Source organism: Marmota monax, unplaced genomic scaffold (assembly GCF_021218885.2).
Source record: "Marmota monax isolate L192 unplaced genomic scaffold, Marmota_monax_Labrador192_F-V1.1 WCK01_AAM20220418_F8-fsc00134, whole genome shotgun sequence".
NCBI lineage: Eukaryota > Metazoa > Chordata > Mammalia > Rodentia > Sciuridae > Marmota > Marmota monax.
The window spans coordinates 2,151,391-2,173,412 of NW_026692281.1; the positions used below are offsets into that span (position 1 = coordinate 2,151,391).

Genomic DNA, 22,022 nt, shown 5'->3' on the forward strand with positions numbered 1-22,022 from the left:
ACACAGTCACAAAGTATTCACAAAGGGATACAGTTTGAAGCACTTAAAAAGTCACCCTAGCCAAAATACTCTTTAAGTACAAAAAGCAACAGACGTAGTACAATCACAGTCATTCTACTCCAGTCCCTTCATCTATCTACTCCCCTCTGAAGAGAACCACTGGGGAGAGTTTGGGCTTGGAGCACTAGAACTTCACATTTCATACTTGCTGGTTGTCAGGTAGAATATGATTTCAGAAGCAGTCTCTTAAGTCCAGGTAAAGGCTCTCCAGAAGGCACAACCTACTTCATATGCATTTGAGGGTAGTACACTGTCCAAAAGTCCACCGTCAGATTTCAATCTTTTGGGGCTTCTCAGTGTTCCCCATAAGCAGGAATACATAAATAACACTATGGGGGCATTATGGAAGGTTTGGGGTTTTTTTTTTGTTGTTGTTGTTTTATTTGTTTCTTTGTGAGCTATTTTGGCAGAGAAATAGTTAAATGTAACACCATAATACGCTTGAAGCACACTTTAGAAGAGCACCGTAAGTTAGCACTGTTACAACTGATATTTTACTATTACATCTAAAACATCAATAAATATGAATATACACTAGAGTTATAGAGAATTAAATTTAATCATAGGTAAATGGGGTTTTGAGAAAAGAAATGAGGATTCAGAATAGGGCTCTTGTACTATCTCTGTACTTATGTTCTAATTGTCACCACCTAATATATCTCAAGTTTGTTTCCTGTCTGATGTCTTCACTGCTAAGATACTGGAAAACCCACCAGAGAAGTTAACTCAAAAATATACATTTGACTATGAGTTGGCCTGTGCTTCTCTCATTCAATTGTCTAGAAATCTGCCATTCAACTAGTGTTTCCCTACTCAAGCTGGCTTTCTAAGTCTACAAGTGTTTTTGCCTTCAATGATATAAGCAGGCAGTGGAAGCTTTTCTTTTTTTCCCATTGAGGTATCTCAAGCAGTCTGTTCTTAAATACCTCTACTGCCTTCTAAAAGATCTAAAGAAAGTTCAGCATGTAGAGGGGAGTATAACTACATTAGTATTAACAACAACAATCATAGTCATAATTAAGAGTATAATAGTAATAATAAGAAAGTGAAAGTATTAACAGTGATGATAATAACAATACCTTGCATTTGAGAAGGCGTTAAGATGTTAAAACGCTTCCAAATGTGTCATCTGTTTTCACAGATAACCCTCACAACAGCCCTGTAAGGTAGGTAGGTATTATTATCCTCATTTTACAGATGAGGAAACTGAGTCACATCAAGGTCAAGTGACTTGTCCAATATCATGCAAATGGTTGAGTCAAGTAAAAACCTTGTTCTAATCATTCTTAAGTTCCTGGACTTTTCCATTATTCACACTATCCTGCACCTACATGTAAACCAAAACTCAAGTGTTTTACTTGTACAGATGTTGTTTCCATCATAGGAATTGGGTATGTACCAGGTTTCTTTCTGTTGGAAGGACAGGTTGTATTGGGCCATCCACTCTCAGTTTAAGTCTTTTAGGTCAGCAAAAGCCCCATATTTGGGGCAGAGTTTGTGGCCTTGGATAAAGCTGTCCTCTGTGTCAAGTAAATTGGAATCACTTCATAGCTTGACTTTACTGTGACCATGGTTTGTTACCTACATTTATAAGCAGATACTAAACTGTAACTAATCTATAAGAACATAGAACCAAACAGTTTGGCTAGAAAGAACAATCTCATTAAGGAATGCTGAGATCTCAAGGAAACTGCCACTCTTCTTAGTACCCTTGTGCATGGTGCCCTCTGATGGATGTTCTAAGCCAACATAATTTAGGAGGGCAGAGATATTTTGTATTCTAAAGGGCAAGGAGGAAAGATCTGTCACAAACAAGATGCCTGAAACAGAAACATTGTTCATGTTCCTTGTCATCAATGCCATCATAAAGACAGGCTCCCTTAAAGGTCCAAATGTTGTGTCCTCTCATGGAACTTCTGATACTTCTCAGCTGATGAAAGGCCACACATTCTTCAAAGAGTCCTCACTGTGTCCTGGTTTTGCTACTCATCCTTATTCTGCTTCAAAGACAAGAGAAATATCGAGAATTGGTGGCAAAAAGAGTAAATAAATGTTCAGGTATGTGATTGGGTGCATGCGTGCACATGAATTTGTGCATGTGGGTGGCAGTGGCTGAAAGAAGGAGGTCTGTGTACAGGGAAAATATAGAACAGGGACAGTGAAATATCAGATGTAGCTAAACACTACAGAGGGAGTTAACAGCTCAGGACGTAAGCAGAAAGCAGTGAGAAAGACAAAAGTGAGAGAGAGAGGGAGGACAGGAAGAAGGAAAATAGGATAGGGGGGAAAGCATTCAAAGATAAGGAAAGGGCTAGAACCTAGAGTGGAACAAAGCACCAGAAATGGATATAGACCTTATTTACTGAGGAGATGATGAGCCTCAGCCCAGGAGTTGTAAACCTCTGGTTAAGGCAGCAACCAAAACCTAGGTGTGAGCAACCCAGAGCAAACAGGTATGGAAAAGTGAGCACCGGGGTGAAATGTTGGAAGGAGAGAGAAGCAGTTTTGTACCTTATGAGGGTGCTTATGAATGTATGTGTATGACAATGCCTGGGGGTGTCATAGCAGAAATGTGAAATGAGGAAAGGAGACTGTTAAAGTTCACAAAAGGTGTGACAGGGCATATAAGGTATGCATTAAAGTGGTTGACTTGAAGGGGATATGAGAGAAAGGTAAAAAATTAGAACCTTTAAACTTGAGATAGTTGGGGTGGAAGCATAGAATTAGCACTGGAAAAGAATTAGCACAGAGCAGCAGAAGACCTTAGGATAGGGATCTATAGAAGTGTCACAGCTAAGTACACAACATGAAGAAAAGTAAAGTTAGGGGAAGGGTGAGTGAAGCACCAGCAGTAAAAAAAAAATAAAAATAAAAATAAAAAATAAAGACAAAACAAAACAAAAACCCTGATTCCTAGGGCAAAAAATTTGCCACAATCTGAGAACCTCCAGGACTTCATTTTAAGGCATGAAATCACATCCAGGCTCAGTTAGCATGAAAATTACAAGTAGAAAAAAGTGAGAGCACCAGGCAAGAGGATAGCATGAGAGGTCACAAGAGGCAGTATATACAGCTGGTACTTGTGTGAATATAAAAATGTGTGAGTGTGTGTGCACGCACGCATCTGTTTGTGTATTAATTCCAATTTAGGATGCAACAGATTATAGTTGGTGGGGAGTAAATGGATTTGGAAAAGTTGACTTAATTGTTGTGCAAATATCGGGAGAAGAGCATGGCTGTGAATCAGCTTAATAATAGCCAACTAGGATAGGTGCTTTGCATGGGAAAATTCACAAGAAACCAGATATGCAGGTATGCACTAATTAAACACAAATACCAATGAATTCCTCCAGATGATAAAGCCCAATTCTGGATTACAAGATGGGGTATCTGAAACCCAGGAAAGCAGTCTACAACCAGAACTGCAATGACTGAGTTTAGGGAGTTGCATTTGAGATTATGAGGAAAACACATGTCTGGGGTCATTTGCCAGTATTTCTTTTCCCTTAAAATGATCTTTTGCCTTAGGTTAAGTTGAGCTAGAAGGCAAAGGTATGAGAATATCAAGCCGGTGCTCAGGGGTACACTGAAGAAAAAGAAGGCATTCCTACTGTTGAGGACGGATTATTAGTCTTCCATGTGATGCTTTACTTACTCCCTCTTTCACTCTCAATTCCTCCATCTTTCTATCACCACCCACTAATGGTAATCACTGATCAAAGTAGAGTCAAAATGATTATTAGAGAATCTAGCTCTTTCCCTTCCCATGTCCAAAGTAAGTTGGGTGAGTCAATAGACTCCTATAGGATGTGTGGTGATAGCAGTTGTCCCTATAGTGGCAGAGACCCCATTAGATATAGTGTGAATACCCTTTTGATTCCAGGACTCAGAATCATCAACCACAAAAGGGAAATGGTGATGGACCTGTAGGAAAGTCCATGATATTAAATCACTAGGTCTCTGCATCTGGCTTAAGGGTTATTCCATCTCTAGCTGATTTGTTGTTACCATATTGAACATGAACATCTGACCTGGGCTAAATGGGTGGGCCAAATTTCCCTTGGAGGAGCATGGAATGGTCATGACCAGGGCCTCAGTGATGCTTTCAGCTAGTGCATCAGAAACATGTGCCCAGGTACTAGTTTGAACAAAATTCCAAGGGATCAGGTGGTCTTTGTATATGAGTACCCATCTAGATTTTAACTGAATGAACACGGATACAGAAAAAAGGACGCAGGATTGAAAAACGCTGCCTTCGACTCACAGAGCCATTTGGATTTTCCTTTTCCCTCTGGGCAGAAATTTGGGCATCCCCCTCCCCTGTAGCCACACAGGGATCCTCTAATACCTGAGGCTCTGGAATGGCCACAGGCACCTGTGGCAGCGCAGATGCCTGGAGTTCCTGGAGCTCATGACTCTCCTGCACTTGTGCTTGCTGCTGAACCTGGGAGCTCTTGCACAACAGATATTTTGTGCACCAAGATGCTATAGATCTAAGTTTGGCACGGAAGCTCCTGTTGAGCCAGCAGTAGATAAAAGGGTTGTAGCACGTACTACTCATGGCAAACCAGTGGAAGGCATAGAAAAGCACACTCTCAGTTTCTATGTCTGCACTGGAAATAAGAACCACGTAGCAATTGAGAGGAAACCAACATATCGCAAAGACCATTACAATAAGAATCAGCATTCGGATGCTCTTCTTCCGCTTCTGGTAGTGTGCCATAAGTTGACGAGCAGATGCATCACCAACAGAATTTTGGATCCACAGCCTCTTCCCCAGGTGAGAGTATGTTATAACAATCACCAGCAGTGGCAGGATGTACAGCAAGCCAAATGTCCCAAGATCCACATATTTCCCAACTAGCTTGCTGGGTCCTGGAAATGCAGGAAGGCAGTGGCTCCTGACAACTCCATCCCTGGAGCAGAAGATAATGGAGGTTATGATAACCAGACCAGTGAAATGGATCTCAGGAAGCTAAGGTTCTAGTCCCAGCTTTGCCACAGTATGTCCTTAAGTAAACCCACCCAGCTCCCTATTTATAGCTCTTAGTTTCTTCAATTTAAAAATTAAGGTATGGAGCTATAATATCCTCTCTTATAGGTCTTGATCCAGACAGAGAACAAATTGAGACTTATCTGATTCCTAACCACCAATGTCCCTAACCTGGAGGCCCATCATATTGGTTTAATTAATAAAAATTAGAGATATATTGAGGCTTCATTTCCACTATTGAGGAAAATTGGAGGAGGACAAACATGCAGTTAAAAACTTTTCAAAAGTCAATTTCCTCATTGTGTCTGGAAAGAGGAAGGCAAAATTACCATTAAGTAACTAGTCTGACTTACTTGCTGATGACATAGAACAGATTTTGATAGATTGCATGAGGAAGAGCAAGGAAAACTGCAAGACTCCAGATCAGAACAACAGTCAGTATGCTTTGGGAGTGTGTTAGCCTTGGTTTCGTTGGATGCAGAATTACCTGAAACAAAAAGATCTATGTCATTTGTGTGGGCAAATGCTGAAGAGTCCCTACATACATAATTTTCCTATTAATACTATTTACCTTATTCCAGTAAAAACATGATTGGATTGAAAATAGTTTAGAAGGAAAATAGATTAAAATATATTATGGTTCTGAAAATACTGGAACTCTGATTGGTATCCAGTGGAAGGAGGAGGAAGTGTGAAGGTTATATTCAAAGGTGGCCCCATCCTGAGGAGTTTTGGGAGGTGTCTAATCTATGTGGACACTGCTAATTTTCTTCCCTTTTATTAATAAGGACCCTCCAGAGGTCTTACCCGATGTCGGTCCATGGCAACTGCCATCAGTGTTAAAGTTGAGACATGAAGGGAGCAGTACTGAGCAAAGCGACTGACATGGCACATGATCCTGCCAAATACCCACTGTCCACTCAGGAATCGGGCCTGAAGGAGGGAAGCAAAAGAGAGATTGGTTATACACTCAGATAATCCCCTCAGGCCTTACAGAGAAGGTAGGTTCTAGAATGGGGGCTTAAGGCAGGCTTATGTCCCTTCTTCGTCTTAGTCCTATCACCCATCCCTGGATTGGAGCAACATTTCCACTCCAAACCAACCCTATATACTCACTCACCAGAGCAAATGGACTGTTGAGCAGAATTATCAGAATGTCAGATATCGCCAGATTGAAGATGAGAAGGCCTGTTGATTTGTTGATTTCCTTGTGCTTGATGAAAACTTGGCACACCAGTGAGTTGCCAAAGAGGGATACCATTATGATGACTGCATATGCCACAGACAGAATTATCTTCGCTGCAATGTGGGGTTTGCCCCCCAGCCATTTCTGGGCCATTCCTGTTGGCCCTTCCAATTCTGGGCTGGAGACACTGGATCCATTTAGATCTGTATGATTACAGCTTTGATCTTCGATTGGTGGAACCCCAGTGAAATTTTGGTGGAGCCAATCAATGGCATGTTCCATTTGTAATAGAAAAGGGGATGTCCCATTTCCATTAAATGAATAGTTCATTTTTGTTTGGGGTGACAATTTAAGCAGGCCCCTAGAGAATAAAAAAGGAGATAGATGAGGAACCTTCTCCAAAGGCTGCAAACTCCCAAATCCACTATATATTATATATACTGGGAATTGAACCCAGGGGTGCTCAACCACTAAGCCACATTCCCAGTCTATTTTTAATTTTTTTTAAATTTTTTAAAATAGAAAACGAATTGCATTTTATTACTGTTACTTTTGAAAGGCTAACAAAATTTGATAAATTAAACCACTCTTAAAAACTATGTATGAAAACTAATTTTACCAGAACCAACTATGAATGTCATCTTTTTAAATATTTTTTATTTTTTCTGATTAGTCATACATGATAGTAGAATGTATTTTGACATATTACACATATATGGAGTATAACTTCTCATTTTTCTGGTTGTACATGATGTAGAATTACATTGGTTGTGTAATCATATACGCACATTGGATAGTAATGTCTGATGCATTCTACTATCTTTCCTACTCCCATTCCCCCTTCCTTACCTTCATTCACCTTTGTCTAATCCAAAGTACTTCTATTCTTATGTACCCGCCCCCTTATTTTGAGTTAGCATCCACATATCAAAGAAATAAGTCGGCCTTTTGTTTTTTGGGGTTTGTCCAGCCCTTTTTTAAATTTTATTTGGAGACAGGGTCTTGCTGAGTTACACATGACCTCCCTAAATTGCTGACGCTGGCTCTGAACTCGCAATCCTCCTGCCTTAGCCTCCTGAGCCTCTGGGATTACAGGCGTGCACCAATGTGCCTGGCTCCACCTTAGATTTGAAGAATCACAGACATCACTGTTTCACAGAAGAATGGGTAAGCTTTTCAAATTTTGTTACAAAAAGTGGGATCCTCAGGAACCAGGTCTTCACTTCTCCTATAGGAGGAGGGAAGCCAGGAGTCCTGCTGATCAATTCACTTCACTAGGATGAAGGAATCCTGTGGAGCCAATGAGAGCAATTATTTACCCCTAGGACTCAGTTATTACTCCCCATCCTCATTTCCTTCAGTAAGTATGAAATGTCTGGTCATTTGTGGGCAATATCAATCAAGTATATTAAAAGCATATTTGATTTATTTTCAATTATTATTGTGTAATGGGGCAAATGATAACCAAGGTTTCTCTCTCAAATAAGTTTAGAGAAAATAAAGGATACATATTTTATACTGTCTTTATAGGCTCAGATCTGACTGAGAGTGAAGTTTATCTGTTATTGTGAGAAAAGATCAGCTATCTATAAGCAGGCTCAGGACCCTATGCTGTCCTTAGGTGCCTGTTTTCAGTCTCCAGATCAGGTTGTAGGGTAGCAGAAGAGTGGAGAAAAGTGTTGAATTCAAGAAACACAGTGAAGTGCATTCAGATTCTGTGTGTACTGAACATTTAAGAATTTCGAACATTCTTTACCTATAATTTCATCTCTGAAGTATTTATCTTAATTTCTAAGTAATCTTCAAATAGCAGTGGAAATTGCCAAAGGAACCCTGTAGCAAATCATTTTTAAAAGCAAATAATCATCATTCTAATTTACTTTGATCCAGTATTTCTTAGCTCTATATTTTAAAAAATGAATTTCCAGAAAGGTACACCTATATGAAAAATTAAAGTGATTTCTTTCCTGCTCTAGGTAGAGCCAGAGACAATATTTCATCAGTCAATGAGAATGACACACAGAAAATCACCACTGTAACATGGTAACAACCAATTTGCATACACCATCCCAGTGAATACTGCCATCACTAATTTAAATCATTTAAGTTGGAAATAGTATGCATTAATTCATTTCTAGTGCTCTTGGGTTAAAGCCATCTTAATCTCCACTCTCTTCCATTACAAGGTTAGCCCCAAACAGCAGGTTGTGATTTTTAAAGTACTCAACTGTGCATTAGGCAGCATATATAGGGTCTACTATGTGTTACTCCCTGGCCAGGCAATACTGAGCAAATGCATCCAGTTAATTCCTACACACTGTCTCTTTTCTAATTTAATTCTTTGGAGGCATGACTCATTTCATTACATCAAAATCTACCTATATAAGTTCACAATCAATCAATCCATCAGCAAGCTTGTCCAGAAATCCCTGATACTTGTCTAGGCCAGCTATCAGATGAAAAAAGAAGTTGCTTACTGCCAAGTCATAGAGACAAATCTGAAACCAAATAATTAAAGAATGATCCAAGTTGGAAGAAATATACACTATATTAAGAGTAAAATGCAGATTATTTAAGTGCTTTAGGTGTTGAGAAAAGAAAGCTATCAATAAAAACTGAATTAGAGAAGTTTGAGAGAGAGTAGAATCAGATCTACATTTTGTTGTAATGCTGGAAGACACACAATTCTGTATTCTTGGAGGTATAGCTTAGTGTAAGAGCTCCCTATACCCTGGGTTTGATTACCTGACCCCCCACAAAAAAAAGGGATTCTCATCACCGTGCAGTTCACCAAGCATGCCCTAGTCTGCCCTAGAAAGGCTACTGCATCTAATGTATATTACATTAATTAATTAATTAGTTACTAACTGAATTCCTTATGAGAGTTGGGGTATCAGGGCCTAGTAGGCTAGATAACTCTGGTTTCTGGCCCTACAGGCATCCTGGAGTAGGGCACAGGACCTTTCTACCTTGTGTTATGAAAAGAAAGGTCAGTTCTAAGATGTTCTTTCTTGTGCTAGGGGACATAAATAAAAAATCAAGCCACAAGAAATGGGTTTTTAAATAGATGACCAATCTTTAACTTCAGGAGGTGGTAGCTAGTTAATAAAGAATGTGGTAAGTAATATGTATGTTTGTATGTGTGTGAGAGAACTGTTTTCAGAGTATTACAGAATTTAAAAAACCTTTGTTTTTAACTTCCACCCCACCTCCCTGCTGTCACTAACTTGCAGCATTCCTGTTGGCAAATAAATTTTCTGTACTCTCAATAGGATAACTATGATTCACAACAACTAATTGCATATTTCAAAAAAGTCAATAGAAAGAATCTTGAATGTTCCCAAAACAAGAAAACTTATAAATGTCTGAGGTTATGTATATGCAAATTACCTTGCCCTGATAATGACCCACCATATACATGTACTGAAGTGGTATACTGTACTCCATAGATATGTGCAATCACTGTGTGTCAACTTCTGTGCCTTAACTTCCCTAATTGGACTTGAAATGTTATTTACCTCATAATCTGGTGGTGAATATCAAACTAACATTTTGGGAATATGCAGAAAAATATATACTACTGATATAAAAGTTTCATCATAATTCTATTGGTTTCTTTTCTTGACATCCCCCCATTCACTGTGGAAAATCACTCAGTCTATCATTTTCTCTCTATGGCTACCTACATTTTTCCCCCCAGGGATTGAACCCAGAGGAACTTTACCACTGAACCACATCCCCAGCCCATTTTATATTCATTTTATTTTATTTTGAGAGAGGGTCTCAGAGTTGCTTAGGGTCTCACTAAATTGCTGAGGTTGCCTTTGAACTTGTGATCCTCCTGCCTCAGCCTCCCAAGCTGCTGGGATTGTAGGCATGAGCCACTTTTACTAGCCTTTTTTGTTGTTTTTAAACCTATAAGCTCATTTTGAAAGGAAGCAAAGGGAATATTTTTTGTGTGAGTATATGTGGAGTGTCTATGTGGTAGAGTCTGTTCATGGGGTTTGTATGTGTATATTTGTGATACATGTGTTTTGAGTGATTTGTGTTTTGAAGTTGTGCTATATTTGCTGTGTGGACTTGTGTGGAGCACAAAATTTGTTGTGTTTTGCACAATGTAGATTTGTATGTTGTATATTTATCTTATATGGTGTATGCTTTGTGTGTTATGCTTGCATGCTGTAATTATGTGGTTTCTCTGACATACATGCTATTGTAGTGTATGGGTTGCATGTTTCTATCTGGTTAGTTTGTGTGGTGTACATTAGTGTGGTGATGTTTTACATTCTACACTACAGGAAAGGGAGTTAAAGATTTTCCTTGATTTGTCTCTCTCTGCTTTCCACCTCTACCTGCTCCCTCCCCCAAAATGTGATGAGGACAACTGTATTAGTCAGCTCCTTGGGCTGGGATCTGTGGTCCCTGAGGGCCAAATTAAATCACACCAGGCTTAGCCCTCCTTTATGTTGCAAAATGCCACCATTTCTGATTGAAACATCTCACAGCAGGTGCCACTAAATCTGTGTGTAGTGGGAGGGGGCTCTGGGGGGGATTATTGCTTGCTGTGTAGTGCCAGAAATTGTGCTTGATTCTCGGGTGAAGACTGTTTCATCTATTTTTTTTTGCGGGGGGCGGGGAGAAAGGATCACAATCACACAAGTGTTCCAGTTAAAGGTCTGCCCATCCCCCCACCTCACCGAAAAGACCCTTTAATATCCGAGGTGAAGATAAAAGATAACAACTCAAATTCAAAGCTACACTCTTCCAAATGTCCAAGTCTTGGAAGGTCTGAGGATGAAGTTGGGGTTTGGTATTTTCGCTGTACACTAGGGAAGAACAATAATAGACAGCAAGGAGGGATGCATCCTCTTCTGTGGACCCTTCCCCTTACCACCTGAATTACCCCCATGCCAGGGGCTGAGGTTGTGTCCCATCTCTGAGCGACAGCAGCCCCAGCGCTGCATCAAAGGTAACCAAGGTCCATAAAGGTTTGAGCCTCAGCCTTTTCCAGTGTTCCTTAGGAATCTGGGCTGGGAAAGGGAGCGCCGCACGTTTTCTGGCGTTTTTCCAGATCCCCAGGTGGAGACAAGGCTCCTGAACTTCAGTTCACCTAGTTGGTGAGGATTCGCTTCTCTGCATTAGGGCTTCTCTTTAGCCAAATAGGCAGAAGAGGGCAGTGGAGAGTGCTCACTCGCAGCCCCTTCCCCAAATTTCAGGAGGGCGGGACTTTAAAGAAACCACGTCACCAAAAGACCTCCTAACGCTGCGCTTGCAGGGATCCGCGCGGCTAGTACCCACCCACCCACCTTCCGCAACGCCAGGCTATGAGCAAGGTGGGAGGGAGTTCTAATTACAGAGATTTGTTCTTTTATGTCTCGTGGGCAGAAGGAATACTGAAGACGGATTAATCCCCATCCCAGGCTAGAGCCCCCTCCCCAGTTACCGAGCAAGTGATTCTAGTGAGGAAGCGGCTTCTATGCCAAGAGCCTTAGCTCAGACGCAAGTCCTTTCTAGCCCACCGCGGCACTAGCGAGCGAAGTGGGGAGGGGGCTGAGGAGACCCGGGTGTGGGAGGGGATGAGGAGAAGACACGTAGAGGCTCCAGCTCCAGGGCTGACAACTGGCTTTTGGAAACCTTGGTAGCTGGTGCAAGCTAACAGTTTGTTTGTACTTCAGTGGGAAAAATTTTTGTTTTAATCGTAAAAGCTCAAGGGCTGGTGAAGCAGCCAGAAGCCGCCTCTGGACTCTAGGAGGACACTAATAGGGTGTAGGGAATGGGAGAATGGGCTGTCCAGCGGGCTTGGGGGCATAGGCATACATCCCGACTTTTCAGGAATGCCAGATCCCTGCTGACCATGACAGACAAAAATAGGAGAGAATTTCTAGAGATTCGTGATTTAGCACACCCAGTTAACCTTTGGAAGAAATGAAGCCTCGGGAATTGTGAGCGCCAGGTGGACCTGGAGCTGCCTTTGACCTGAGCCCCTTCCACTGGGTGGGCAGTCTTACCCAAAGGTAAATGTAAAAGTGGAGGGTTCTTAGTCTGCCTACCAGTCTGTTTACCTGGTGCCAGTCGCAGCGGCGGCGGCTCCCTCGCAGATTTCTCCCGCCTTTCCTGCAAACGTGAAGACTTACCTTAGAGAGCTTTAGCCAAATGACTAAAAAAGCCAGGAACCTTCCAGCCTCAGTTTGCCGGTCAGGGAGAAAGGGGAGGCGATGGCTCGCTGCTGCCCCCTTCTTGGAACCTGGAGTGCTTCACAGCCAGAGGTGTGAGTCTCTGGGGCTCTGCGCACCACAGTGGACTGCTGCAGCTAAGGTGGCGTGCGCACTCCCGGGCGCCAGAGGGACTGGGCAATGACCCTCGCCAGAGAGGGGCGGGGCCCCGAGCCGGCAGGCAGAGCTTTGCGCGAGACTTTGCCTCTACCACGAGATGCTGTCTGGGTCCGCAACGCAGAGGGGGGCATGGGTGGCTCTCGCAGAAATGAGGGCGAGTGAATTTTCCAGATGCCAACTGTGTAACTGGGGCTCTGGTCTTTCCCATCAAGGCACAGGCAGTTTGGGGGTTAGACCAGATGGAGCATTAGAATTTGGGGACTGGTGGGCACATTTATCAAATATTAACCCCACAGAAATGAGTGTGCCCAATACAACCAAACAGGTAGTTAACATATATCCCCTATTTACATTCTTTCATTCCTTACTTCATGCACCCTCCTCCCCAACTCATATTGGCATCCAGGATTTTTTTTCCCCCTGACCTGCTGCCCGTGGGGACACTCAAGCAGTGGTGGAGCCCTCAAGGCAGTGGGAGCATAGAATCCAGAAATGAGAAGTGATAGGTGGAATGGGGAAAAGACCAGTTTAGGAAAAGGGGGTCTTTTGAAATCTATCTATGACTGTGCTATCAGAGGTGTAAAACAACATGTTTTTTAAAGTCAGAAGCACAAAACAACTTTTGTTTAAATGATGTGGTCAATATTTCCCATGGTTCACATTTTCTCCTTAAAAAAAAAAAAAACACAGGAAAATAGAGGTGGCAAAACATGAGGAAGAAGGGAAAGAGGGGAAAACAGTCTTATTTCTTGAAAACTTTGAAACATGTGGGGTTTGGTTATATTTTAGAAATTTCCCGTGTGTGTGTGTGTGTGTGTGTGTGTGTGTGTGTGTTTGACTGTCCATAGGTAGAAAATAGTCTCCAACTGAGCCTTTGAGCTTCCTGAATGGATTCCTCATTTCCCCAGCACCCTGAATCTTCTAGAAGGAATGAATAAACACTCCAAAACTCCTATGCGCAGAAGCACTGACGCACTTGAGTTCTCCCTAGGTAGCACAGGGGCATAGTTAATCTTTGTTTGCACATCTAATTTTCCCTTATTAGTACACAAGCACTGCGGATTTCTTCTTTAAAACCCATTTTTTTCCCTCCCAACAGTGCAAGAATTCCATTTTCCCCTTGCAACTTATATTCCTGCTAGAAAGTATGGAAACACCATGCATCTTCCACATTCACCAGATTTTCCCCAGAAAAGGTGAAAATCACCAATTATTTCCCCCCATACGTTCTGGATTTCCTCTAGAGAGTGCAGGAAAACCATAAGCCCCAGCTTTCTATACGTTTGTGTGGCAATCCCTCCCCCCTCAGTTATCTCTGCATAACTTAAAATTAACTAAATTTGGGGTGGAAACACCTCATAATTTTGCCTCACCCCAACTTCTGCCTAGGAGTTTTGGAAATATCTTAAAATGTCCGTTGAACAGAAAATTTTGCAGCCTCACCTAGTATTTACCCAAGTCAGGGAGGGAGCACGCACATCTTTCCAGCACCCAGGTTCCCCCCTGGTGTTCAATGCGGCAATGTTGCGCTGTCTGCCACGCACATTAAATTTACCACAAACAGGACCAAGAGAGGCTATTTTCCCTAGACAACCAAAGGGCGTCCTGCATTTCTCCTACAGCCAAAATTTACCCCCAGGTAATTCTGGATCTGTACTTTCACCCACGTTCCTCAAATTGTTCCTAAATCATAAAACAACCAGCATCTTCCCTTGGTTCTACATTTCCTCTTTAAAAGAACCTAGACGGTCTTCTCCAGACCCGATAAGAGGCCAAGAGCCCTGGAGAAATTACCAACCACCTTTCCATTTTGTTACATCTTAACATCTTGAGTCATTCGCCTAGCCCTGACAGGCAGAAAGAAACCCCTACAGGCCCAGGACTCTTCCGAAAACTCCAAGCCCTCTGTCCCCAACAGACAATGTAGGACCTTCATTCTGCCACCAAAAACCAGTAGCTGGAGTCAGAGCTGCTTACATTTGCAAACTGGAATCAGTTATTTGTAGTGTCTGAGGGCAAAGACTCTGAATTCCAGAGCCAGAATGCAGACATTTGTATAAGAAAAACTAGCTCCACACCTTTCAATAGTCTAGAAGCCAGAGCCTTCACTCAGCCCTCCCTGCGCGCCAGGAGGCTACAGGGTTCATTCTACCCACATTCCTACCAACAAGACCCACTCCTTCCCCCCATCTACACCAAGGCTTGCAGCCCCACTACCAACCTGGCACAACCCTCAGTCTCTAGCCCGCCAGGCTTCAGCGCCGCAAGTGCAGAGCGCCCTACCTCTTTATGGGTCCGCGATTCCGCTCCGGATCCTCTGATTGTTTCTGGAACCAGGCTTTTCTGCACTGCTTGGTATTCTTTCGAAGTCGCCTTCCTCTTAAGAACTGCAGCGTTTGCACGTGGGACTCCCGGAGAGTTAGCAAAAGCTAGCCAATCAAGGGCCGAGGCGAGACAGCACCAGCTCACCAGCAGCCAGACACTGGTAGACGGTTCCAAAGCCCCCAGATAACCAATTTATAGGATTCCACATAGAGGGAGGAAGAGGGCGGCGCTCAAGCCGATTGGTTCAGAGTGCGGCGGGGGTTGGGGAGGAGGGGATAGCGGGGGAGGACTGTTCAGGGCTGAGGGCTCAGTATCACCTCCCCCCCTTCGCTTCTCACGCAGTGGGGAAAGCTTCAAGATGGCACTCAGTTTTGCAATCACTGTCTCCCCAAATTCAGGTTCACATCAAGTAACAGTTGTTGCGTTCCTCTCCTCCCCCTCCGCCACTTACTCTCTGAGGCATGACCCCCTGCCCACCAAAAGAGAAATGTAAAGTTTTTGTTTTTTTTGGTGGCCCAGAACACTCCTGGCGCCTAATCTCGTGCCTAGTGAGATCTAAAGAAAAATCCAGCTACTGTCTGTGATAAGAAAAATATATATATATAATGTGAAAGTGTTGATACATGTAGACTTGTTTTTTTCATCGTGCAGGAGGTTCTTTCGCAACCATTAGCCTCTTTATGTTTTGGATTTTGTTTTGTTTTTTTAATATTAAGCCCAACATAACAAGAATAAATTCTTGTTTTCAGATGATGAGATTTTCTCTTTTTTCAGAGGGATAAACACACAGGCAAATAATTTCTTTGAGATGAAAATATTAATGGCTGAGCCAGATAACTACCCTGCATGGTCTAACTCCAGGTATTTCCCTGGTGCCTCGATATAAATTGTCTGAATTGGCACTGTAAGATTAAGTGTGTTCGTTTTCGTTTTGTGCTGTTACGTTGTTCATGCAATATATTGCATTTGAGGGCTTGGGTGCATTGTGTTCAAGATAGTTTTGTAACATGTGCATTTAAGCAATTAAGTAAATGATATGTAGCTTACTCCAGAGATAATATGGCAAATCAAAATCTTTCATCTCAGATATTTAGTTGTTCAATAGCTTGGTATTTCTTGTTTCCTAATCAATCACCTAACACTGTCCATTCTTCCTTCCACAAATGTCTCTTCTATATTTATATTAACTCTATTTTCAGTGTCTTCACACTATTATTTTAAAAGCCTATTTCCCTTTCCTTATACCCACTGATATCCATAACTCTAAGTCAACAAAGGCAGATTAATCTAAATGCAATTTTATCATATCTGATCAATACATATGAGGCTGAAAAGTTTGTTTCCTTCATAAACTCCTCTTTGTATAGAGACTTCTCTGAAATTAGCCCCTACATCTTGCAATTACTTTCCAAATCTTCAACCCAAATCCTATTTTCCATTTTCAACTCCAGTCCCACTTCCCATCAAAGTCTTCCTTGACTTTATGAATGAGTTTATTAAGATGTAATTCACATAACATATAATTTATATATTTAAAGCATACACTTCATTGGTTGTACAATATTCACAGACTTGTGTAGCCATCAATGTATGCACAAAATTGATGACATTTTCATTACCTCAAAAAGAAACTTTATGCCCATTTCCCTCTATCTTCCTAAGCATCCACCTACAAACCCTGGACAAACACTAATATACTTTCTGAATCTATGGATTTGCCTATTTTGATCATATCATATAAATGCAATCATATAATATATGGCCTTTTATGATTGGCTTCTTTCATGTAGTATGATTTCAAGCTTCATTCGTCCTGTACTATGTCATCTGTTCTTTATTTTTTAATTGTTGAATATTATTCCATTGTATAGATATGCTACATTTTACTTATCCGTTAATCAATTATGGACATTTGGATTATTTCCACCTTTTGGCTCTCATGAACATTGCTGCTATTTACGTTTATGTACAAATTTTTTTATGGATGTATATCTAGAGTATATATTGAAAGTGGAATTGTTAGGTCCAATGGTAACTCCATGTGAAACTTTGAGAGAGAGTGCCAAAGTGTTTTGGAAAGCAGCTGCATCATTTTCTATTTCTCCATATCCTCAACAAAACTTGTTATTATCTATTTAGAGCCATCCTATGATTGTTAAGGAGTATCTCATTGGGGTATTGATTTACTTTTCTCTAATGACAAACAATGTACAATATCTTTTCATGTGATGAGTGGCCATGTGTATGTCTTCTTTGGAGAAGGTTCTATTTGGATATTTTGTGCATTTTAATTGATTTGTTTGATTTTTGTATTTATCAAATTGTTGTAAGGTCTTTATATATTCTGAGTATAAGTTCTTTATCACATGTATGATTCTGAATATTTCCTCTAATTTTGTGGGACTTCTTTTCACTTTGTTGATTATGTTATTTAAAGCACAAAATATTCTAACGGTGATGTCTATTTTATCTATTTAACTATTTAGGCTTTGCTTATTATGATTTAAGTGTTATATTTAAGAACCATTGTTTAATCTAATGTCATGCAGATTTTTACTCCTTTTTTTTCTTTTAAGAATATTATAGGATTAGCTTTGATATCTAGATTTTTGTTCCTTTATAAGTGAATTTTTGTACATGGTGTGAGGTGTGGGCCCTTTTTTTTTTTTTTTTTTTTTTTTTTTTTTGCATGTGAACATCTATTTGGTCCAGTACCATTTTTGGAAAATACTGATTTTTTTCTCCATTGAAAAATCTTGGCATCTTTGTTGAAAGTCAGTTCATAGAAAATATGATGGCTAATATCTGTACTCTTAATTCTACTCCATTAATTTTTCTGTATATTGTTATGCCATTGCCACATTGTCTTGATTACTGTAGCTTTGTAGTCAATTTTGAAATAAGGATCTGTGAGTCTTTCTAATTTTTTCTTCTTTTCCAGGCATGTTTCAGATATTATGGATTCCTTGCAATTTCATATGAAAGAATTAGCTTGTCAATTTGGTGAAACAAAGGAAGCTTAGAAGTTGATAAGGATTGCATCAAATGTGTAAGCCATTTTGTAGAATATTGCAATTTTAACAATAGTATGTCTTCCAATCAATGAACATGGAATGCACCAGTGTTTTTCTTTCATCTGGATCTCCCTTAATTTTTTTCTCCAATGATTTTCAGTTTTCAGGGTACAACTTTTCCATTCACTTTGCTAAATTTACCCTTTTAATATTTCTTGTAACATAGGTCTGCTAGAAATGAATTTTCTCAGTATTTGTTCATAAAGCAATACCTTTGATTGACAGATTTTAACATGTCTCATATTTGGTTTGCCTTAATTTTAAAAAATAGTGTTTAGCTGGATATAAGATTCTAGGTTGACAGGTTTCAGAACTTTGAATTATGGTCCCCTGGCTTCCTGTGTTTCTGATGAGATATCTTCAAGTTCCCCTATACATGGAGAGCTGTGTCTTTTGTGCATATTTCAAGATGTTCTATTTTTATTTGATTTTCAAAATTCTGACTGTGTGTGTTTGTTTATGGATTTCTTAAAGTTTTTCCTGCTTTGAGTTTATTAATGATGCCCCAATGTATTTCTGCGGTTCTGTACATCTTCCTTCATTATTTTTCTCTCTGATAGAAACTGCATAATCTCTATTGATCTATTTTCAACTAAATGTTTCTATCAGTTAAATCTATTATTGAGCTGTTCAGTGAAATTTTTGTTCATTTTTGTAATTCTTACCTTCCGAATTTCCATTTTTTTGTTATTTTTATTTTTAATGATAGTCTCTATGTGACGAGACCTTGTCATAATTTTATTTATTTAAGTGTGGTTTCCTTTAGTTATTTGGACAGTTTAAAATAACTAATTTAAACCTGATGTCTTTTAAATTCAGTGTATGTGGCTTTTCAAAAGAAGTTTTCATTGCCTGCTGTTTCCCCTGTGGATGTGACACTTTCTGTTTCTTTGCATATCTTATAATTTTGGTTGAAACGTGAATATTTTGGATGATTTATTGTAGCATCTCTGCAACTAAAAAAATAAACTATAGAGATTTCTTGTTTGCTTATTGATTGGTTGATTGAATTGTGGATAGGCTGGACTATTTTTACTGAAATATATTTCCCCTAGTTTGTGCAGCTTCTGATGTTGCTCTTCAGTGAATTCAGCTTCAGGTATTGCACAGTCATTCTAGAATGACAGTGATTTTAACAGAAATATCTTTGATGGACTCTTTCCCTCATCTCTCTGTTTTTTGTCCTGATAATATCTTACCCAGATATTAGCCACCAGTAATTAATTGCTGGATGATTACAATTTAGTTTTCAACAATGCCCTGTAGCTTAAATTACTCTACAGTGGTCCAATTAAATTTGAACTTTTTTTTTTTTTGCAAGGTTAATCTTTTACACCAGTCTTTGAGGCCTTCTCCAATCCCAGGTAGAAGACTCTTATCTATATATCTTTCCCTGTTTCTTGCTGTTAATCTTCTAGCTATTCTAAGGTTTAAATTGTTCTCATTGAGCTACCAGCCTCACTTTCATTGCTTACTACCTAAATCTCCATTATTTTCAATAGCACCCTAAGGCTTGAGCTTTCCCATGCTGAAAGAAAGTCAGTTCCAGAGAAAGTCAGTTATCTTTCAGAGAGCTATTGAAATTCTATTCTTATGTCCTATCTCCCCCTGTGATTAAATCCTCTGCACCACTGTTACAGAGCCCAGGGCAGATACTGTGGCCTGCTTCTCTTTGACAGACATCCTTGCTTTATGAGAAGCATACTAGGCAGGGTAGTAACCCTTGATGTATGCCCACTTCTTCTGATTTGGAATCTCTTCCTTACAGGCACGCTAGGATAAAAAAGATAGAGATTCAGTATTCTTGGCCTGCCCTACCTGGCTTATAGCTTCTACTCCATGTGTAGGGGCTGGAAGGAGCCCCAAATTTCTCAGCTATTCTTTTTTTTTCTTTTTATATGATTTTTTTCTAAATTTTCATTCTTTTAAGTTATACCTCACAGTAGAGTATAATTTGACTCATTTACACAAATACAGAGTACCACTTATTTTAATTAGGATCCCAGTCTTATGTTTCTACAAAATGTAGAGATTCACTGAGGTACATTCATATAAGGATATAGGAAGGGCTGGCAATATAGCTCAGTTGGTAGAGTTCTTGCCTCACATGGACAAAGCCCTGAGTTCAGTCCCCAGCACCACACACACAAACACAAAAATATAGGAAAGTTATGTCAGATTCATTCCACTATCGTTCCTATTCCCACCCCCCTCCCTTAATTGCATTCTCTGTTGAATTTACTGAACTTCTATTCTTCCCTCCTTACTTTGTTGTGTGTTAGCATCCACATAGTAGAGAAAACATTTGAGTTTCTGAAACACCTATCTTAGGGGGAAGAGAAGTACTGTAGGGCCTCCCTCATATGGGAAGATATTTTACATATAGACTGAAACCTTGAGGGAAGATACCTGTTTTTATCTGCACCTGTCCATTATAAAGTTTCTATTATACTGAGCCAGGAGTGGGAGAATAGAGCAGGCCATGGCTTAAACCCAATAGGTTTTCACTTTCTTATTAATTTTCCCGACAAAAAAAAAGTCTCTTCATTTGCTGCTAGTCCTTAGGACAATTTTTAGGGATAATAATGTGTTGCTTGCTTGTTTGTAATTTTTAGCAGTATAATTGTTCAGCTAGGGTAGGTGTTAATGGATCTCTTCACATCACCACTCTAGAGGTCATTCCATCTTCCTTGACGCCTTAAATCTATACTCAGCAAAATGTAGTCTGTAATTTTATATGCTCTAAGTTGGCTGTTTCCTCTCTCTATTAATCACAGTTCCTTCCCAGACAGAAAAACTAGGTATTCTTCCAATGTCTCTCCATCAATCAAGCTACTACTATAGCTATTTACTGAGTGCCTACTCTGTTCTGTGGTTGAGAATGAGAGTAAGGAGAATAATTCAGTGATGAATCACATGTAGCTCCCACCCTGTGGTACATGAAAGAAGACAGATATGTATATTACTTAAAAACAAGGCAGAACATGATCACTGCCAGAAGAGAAACATAAACAAAATTGTTCTGGAAGCAGTCTGGCTTTTTTCCCCCTCTTCTTTTTTCCCCCTTTCTAATGGAGAGAAGGTTTCTGCATTACTTAATATTCTGATTCCAGAAGGTGGCATTTAATCTGGACCTTGATAGATAGGCCAAGTTCTGATAGATGGAGATGGGAGAGGGGACATTCAAGGCAGAGGAAAATGAGCCCAGTCATGAATATATTACACAGAAAAATGTATGTTTTCAGCATCTGAATTAGGCAGCTTAGAAAAAGGGCCCTGGGCCAAATTATGAAAGGCCATTGAAACCACACTCTGGAGTAGAGATTTCATTCTGTCGACAGCAAAGTATCATAACATGTTTTCAAGTAGGACAGTGACATGATTAATTGAGAAAGAGAAGATGTCTAATGGCAGAATGAAGTATGTATTTTCAGGAGTGATACTGAGGACAAGGAGACCTGTGAGAAAGGAAGCTATTGCTACCATCTAAGGGGAAAATGACAAAAATTTGATTTTCAGCAGTGAAAAACATGGGAGGAAAATGGCAAAGATAAGATCTTTGGGAAGTGGCAAATAGAGGCTTTGGGGAGTTACTAGATGATTCCTAATAAACTTAGAATACATTTAGAAATTTCATGTTCTTCTGACAGATGATACAGATGTCCACAGATTATAAATGTTAAGAGGCTATTCATTCTAGTATCTGGAAATACTAAGTGTCACTTAGCAGTCTGTATCTACTTAACACTTCCTGGGAGGGTTCCAGTATTGCAGAGGTGGATGTGAAATCTTTATTACTTGGTGGCATAGAGAGGTAGGAATTTATGAAAATTTAGCCCCTGCTTTCAAGAAAAATAGTTTTGGAAAGACAATCTATAAAACAATTTAAAAACTTAAGAATATAACCACCTTCTTCTTATCCCAGCACCTGACAGAAAATGTAACATGAAAATGCTTCATGAACAGTTGAATTGAATAGAATCAGATATTAGACTGTAATGTTCAGTACAGCCTCCTAAAAATATGAATTAGCAGACTACGAAGCCATACAA

The 22,022-nt window shown here is 40.0% G+C and overlaps 1 protein-coding gene across 1 annotated transcript; it reads right to left on the reverse strand.

The window, feature by feature from the left end:
- Window positions 1-4,252: 4,252 nt before the first annotated feature.
- On the reverse strand, window positions 4,253-6,569 carry LOC124090065 (G-protein coupled receptor 83-like). The gene is made up of 4 exons (XM_046440444.1): window positions 6,174-6,569; window positions 5,861-5,986; window positions 5,407-5,540; window positions 4,253-4,976 (listed from the first exon to the last, which is right to left on the reverse strand). Exons 1-4 carry the CDS (start codon window positions 6,567-6,569, stop codon window positions 4,253-4,255), a joined length of 1,380 nt encoding a protein of 459 aa, XP_046296400.1.
- Window positions 6,570-22,022: the final 15,453 nt, after the last annotated feature.